Source organism: Limulus polyphemus, unplaced genomic scaffold, assembly GCF_000517525.1.
Source record: "Limulus polyphemus unplaced genomic scaffold, Limulus_polyphemus-2.1.2 Scaffold1454, whole genome shotgun sequence".
Lineage (NCBI taxonomy): Eukaryota > Metazoa > Arthropoda > Merostomata > Xiphosura > Limulidae > Limulus > Limulus polyphemus.
This window is the reverse complement of record NW_013667064.1, coordinates 255,411-261,444: the sequence shown is the minus strand read 5'-3', so window position 1 is coordinate 261,444 and position 6,034 is coordinate 255,411. Positions and strand designations below refer to the sequence as shown.

The 6,034-nt window shown below is 34.1% G+C and overlaps 1 protein-coding gene across 2 annotated transcripts in view; it reads right to left on the bottom strand.

The window, feature by feature from the left end:
- The window catches only part of LOC111086814 (prominin-1-like), a 120,411-nt gene that overhangs the window by 19,654 nt on the left and 94,723 nt on the right, over positions 1-6,034 (bottom strand). For both annotated transcript variants that reach the window (XM_022391213.1, XM_022391214.1), the window contains one exon: positions 642-758. In XM_022391213.1, coding sequence (XP_022246921.1) covers positions 642-758 — 117 coding nt within the window. The remainder of the gene's footprint in view (positions 1-641; positions 759-6,034) is intronic.

Sequence of the window (6,034 nt, the reverse complement as noted above, 5' to 3'; positions counted from 1 at the left end):
AAAACCAATACTTCTGTACCATGACATCTATTCCAACAAAAGGTTATAAGTAAAACCAACACTTCTGTACCATGACATCTATTCCAACAAAAGATTATAAGTAAGACCAATACTTCTGTACCATAACATCTATTCCAACAAAACGTTATAAGTAAGACCAATTTTTTTATACCATGACATCTAACTCAAGAAAATGTTTATAAATAAGACCAATACTTCTGTACTATGACATCTAACCCATGAAAAGGTTATAAGTAAGACCAATACTTCTGTACCATGACATCTATCCGATGAAAAGGTTATAAGTAAAACCAATACTTCTGTAGCATGACATCTATTCGAAGAAAAGGTTATAACTTAGACCATTACTTTTGTGCCCTGACGTCTGTATCAAGAAAAGGTTATGAGTAAGACCATTGCTTCTGTACCACAACGTCTATTCCAAAAAATAGTTAATAAGTGGTACCGTTACTCATCTATCCTGACATCTATCATAAATAAATACTACTAGTTATTTCGAGATAAATAAGTAAAAACATAAGTTTGAATTAGATTATATCGATACTTGTATTTAAAGACTAGTTTCTGTAACTCTATTTCGTATGATCAACTCAGAAAAGTAACAATAGTTTGTTACTTACCCTTCTATTGAGTCGCTCAATCTCTTTAATGACCTCCTCTAACTTGTTATCCTGTGTTTGTATGGCTCTCCACTCATTCAATGTTGCGTCGTCAATTGTAAGAACATTTTGGCTTAACTATGTAAAAACAAACCTTTTATTCAAATTTGGAAAATACTCTTGGTTTCAAATGAAATGGAAAATATCTAAGATACAATTTTTTCTTTTGTTGATCGTAATCCTCTTATTTGATCTAATAAATGAATTACAATAAGGTAATAGTAGCAATGGCTTACAGCAAAAAATACTACACTTGAGTTCATGTCCAACGACTATTAAACACGCTGGTTTCTAGTAATTAAGCCTGACCAGACTTTGAATATGAGGGTCTGTGGTTCAAGTCCCGTTGACGTAAAATCGCGATTCGCACTTTGTACTTTTCAGGTAAATATTGGTCAAAAGTTGGCGGTGAGTACTGTTGATTAGCTAAGCTACCTTCCTCTAGTATATAATTTCAAAATGAGGGTGGGTTGAGCACAGATAGTTTCCATAGATAACTGTGCGCGAAAATAGTGAAATAAATAATCTAATCCTCTGCTTAAGTAGTGACTGTCCTAACAAATGTGTGAAATGTTCACAATCGCATCTCACAATAGATGTATCACACACATATTAGGTCAACATTTACATTACCACACTAAAGATAACAGACAGCTTATAGTACAACAGCATGTTCGATAAAATGACATTAAAAATATAACGAATGGGCATAAGTTTACTGGCATATTATTTAATTTTGTTTTAATTAATCGTGTTCAACACGCTATACATTTTACTAAACAAATATAATTAAGGTATTTAGTTTTATGCTAATGCTTCCAATAAAAAAATTGACTCCCAGAGACAAAAGATAATCGACTTCAAATTGCTAATATGACTAAATATTTCCCAATGTTTCTCTTCATCAATTATAACACTACTACTATGTCTGTCAGGGCCTGGCATTATCTGATGTTAATATTAAGGCGCTGCACTCCAATCTGCTGGTCACGGAATATAACTTCAAAATTGCTTGCCCTTTCAGCCATGGGGGCGTTAAAGGATTTAAGTCAATCCAACTACCTGCATTCCCTCTAGTCTATCACTTCAAAATTAGAGACAGCTGGTGCAGACAGCCCTTGAATAGCTTTATGCAAAATTAAACAAACAATATCTGTCGTATCCCAGCTGGCCTGATGAGTCCTGGTATTGGGCGAAAGGTCTCATCAGCACTGTATAGGGCAGATGTAGTGTAGTTGAAATTATATTATACATTCTTCTTTGCTTTCTTCAAAACTAACTTAAATTTGTCCGGGTATTTTAGATATCTGAAAGATGACATTTACTCAGTATATTTTCACTACTATTACATCATGCACGATTTATCATCCTTATAAACTATATTGGTTTTGATTTGTGAATAATAGATTTGGTTTAACCTGGAGACAATATTGTTTTGATTTTGCATGTGGGCTAAACTAACAGGCCACAGATCTTTAAGAGTTCGTATAATACCCTCATTAATCTATAACCGCTAATCAGTTTGATTTATTTGTTAGATTTCGCGCAAACCTACACGAGGGCTATATGTGCCAGTCGTCCAATTTAAATGTTTTTGATTTGTTATTTACGACTTTAAATCATAAAAAATTACTATATCTTCATGAGTAACTTGCTTTATTCGGTTTTTAAGCCTTCGCGATTTATATCTTGTATGGATAGCTAAAGAACAATCTTTCCACGAGCAAGCAGCTATAGTGCTCCATTCACCAATCACCTCTCCGTTTCAGTTTTTAGACAATGAGATGAAAGTCGGAATTTGTAAATTGTGTCTAACATAGCCTGGTTTTCTGTATACATATGTGATACCGGTTCTTTATACCGTAAAACAGGATTGATGTTATGAAGCGCCCACAGTCCAAAATACAGAGCGTGTTCAGCTATACCAAATCTCGGAGACCTAAGCTGCTATTTACTTGATTCTGAAGCTATACTTTCAGAACTGCCACATGACTGGCTCGTTAAAGGGTTTATTCAACAAAATTGCTATACTGGTTGGCCAATCACCATCTTTCTTTATTATATGTTAAAACTTCCACTGCTTTCCACGAATGTTAGTTTTGGGTTAAATTTATGAATAGGCTTGTTTAATTCTTGGCATAATATTTCGATTTCTTCCTTCAATTCTGGGATTATGTTGACCTTTACCTTTGAATAGTTGTTTATCCTCCGCTAATGTTTTTAAAATTTGAGTTTTCATTTCTGACTGACTGACTTTCAGAAAAACTACCAGTTTGAGTTCATAACTACTGGCTGACAACGTTGTATTATATATATATATCCATAAGTCTATTTCAACTTGGTGACCGTTAGTCAAACTTGAACTGATCCCACTCATGCTTTTCTTTCAACGTGTTTCGTAACAGTATTTTTTAATTTCAGTAGCCCCCCCCCCCAGTGGCACAGCGGTATGTCCGCGGACTTACAACGCTAGAAACCGGCTTTCGATACCAGTGGTGGGCAGAGCACAGATAGCCCATTGTGTAGGTTTGTGCATAATTACAAACAAACAAATAATTTCAGCAACTGTTAATACGCAATACTCGCAATTTTTATTCCCACAAAATATGGTTTTCATAACTAATTTTTAGAAACTGAAACATTCTTTCCTTCAAAACTTTCCAAAGCGTGATTTTTCAAAACCCTTGTGTCAAGAATTATCATTATAAATTAGTTTTGGCGAAATTGTTGTTGTTTCTGTACAAGCGGTCGACGTGGGCTGTTGAATTTCGCACAAATCTACTTGACACCTAGCTATCCCCAAATCTGAAGTGATAGACTAGGGGGAAGACAGTTGACCAACACAATCTATCGCTAATTCATGGTTTACTCTAATTGAATAGTTGGATTTTACTATAATTCTTGTTAACATACCCACAGCCCCAAATATGGCGGTAGCAGGGTGCGAACGACAAAACCTCGGAGCTACAGTTCGGCACGCTAACCACTGAGCCACGCTTGTCCCCCATTGGCCTATCCGCGCTCTGTCTTCCGTAGGATATCGAATCACTGGGGACGATGTGGACATAATTCTTGACTTCAAATGAATCAAAATCATTATTACTCACTGCAATCAACCAACCTTTTAATTTTCACTTAACGATATTTTCAAGATATTATGGAACATTATGGGAATCCACGACCATAGTAGAGATACCACACGAAACAATAAGTTGATAAAGTTTGTTTTAGTAAAACTTAGTTCTTAGGTAAACTTCGCAATTATTTGGCATATTTCACTCATGACCTAAAATACACTGCTTACTAAGGTTCACTCAATTATTGAGCACATTCAAAAGCTTTAGAGGGGAAACATTCGAAACATAACACCCCCAAAGTTCTGGAAACATACCTTTATCAGGTACATAATAGCTGGCCAAGTCACTGGAAACACACCTTTATCAGGTACATAATAGCTGGCCTTTTCTTGTCCTTATCTAATTTATAGTTACTGTTAATCCTCGTTATTACATTTTCAGTTTTGTTCGATCTTGTTTTTCCAAGCATTATAATTTATACCTTAACTTTATACGTTTTAACAGCATGGCAAATGTGTTATTTATACCTTAACTTTATACGTTTTAACAGCATGGCAAATGTGTTATTTATACCTTAACTTTATACGTTTTAACAGCATGGCAAATGTGTTATTTATACCTTAACTTTATACGTTTTAACAGCATGACAAATATGTTATTGGTACCTTAACTTTATACGTTTTAACAGCATGACAAATGTGTTATTGGTACCTTAACTTTATACGTTTTAACAGCATGACAAATGTGCTATTTATACCTTAACTTTATACATTTTAACAGCATGACAAATGTGCTATTTATACCTTAACTCTATACATTTTAACAGCATGACTAATGTGTTATTTGCAAAATAATTTCCCATTTTAACTAAAATAGGAACGATTTCAACTGATCATTCACTTTTACTTAAAAATGTCTATTTTATTGGATTTCTTTGTATTTGTTTGTTTGAAGTTAAGCACAAAGCTACACAATGGGCTATCTGTGCTCTGCCCACCACGGGTATCGAAACCCGGTTTCTAGCGTTGTAAGTCCGCAGCTATACCGCTATAGGGGCAACTTCTTTGTAAGCGTTGCCATCTTGTTTCATATTATAAATTATTAGTAATTGCAAATAATACATTTATACCATGTTAACATTTCTATTTTAATTGTTGTGAACTTATAATTTATTTTCACATTCCTCAGCAAACCAGAGACTATACTAACTCAGTACCAAAAATGTACAATATTTCAAAAACGAAGATAACAGTCACATGCTAAGTTACAATACTCCACTAGTTCTCAGAAACCTAAGGATTGGTAGATAGTACACAGCCGAAAGGTTGGAACTGCTGAAATAATCTTGTAGATTATACGCATAATTCTTCTGTCACTCTCAGTAATTTAAGAGCTGCACTAGTAGTAATTGAAAACAATCACTTGTCAATTCGTAATTGTAGTGCTACATTTACGTGACAGCTCAATCTTCAGAATTTTTCATACAAGACACTATTGGTTAGAGAAGCAAGAAGTTGTGAGCTTCCTTAACCAGTGAGATCTAGGAATGTAAGACCTGCTACATATTTATATTTAACAGTTCTAGAACCACACTAAAACTAACCAGTGGTATCTACGAATACAAGACCTGCTACATATTTATATTTGTTAACAGTTATAGAACTACACTAAAACTAACCAGCGAGATCTAGGAATGTAAGACCTGCTACATATTTATATTTCTTAACAGCTATGAAACTACACTAAACTAACCAGTGATATATATACGAATGTAAGGCATGCTACGCACTTATCTTTGTTAACAGTTATAGAACCACACTAAACTTACCAGTGGTATCTACGAATATAAGACCTGCTACATATTTATATTTGTTAACAGTTATAAAACCACATTAAAACTAACCAGTGATATATATACGAATGTAAGGCATGCTACGCACTTATATTTGTTAACAGTTATAGAACCGCACTACACTTACCAGTGAAATCTACGAATATAAGACCTGCTACATATTTATATTTGTTAACAGTTATAGAACTACACTAAAACTAACCAGCGAGATCTACGAATATAAGACCTGCTACATATTTATATTTAACAGTTATAGAACTACACTAAAACTAACCAGCGAGATCTACGAATATAAGACCTGCTACATATTTATATTTGTTAACAGTTATAAAACCACATTAAAACTAACCAGTGATATATATACGAATGTAAGGCATGCTACGCACTTATATTTGTTAACAGTTATAGAACCGCACTACACTTAC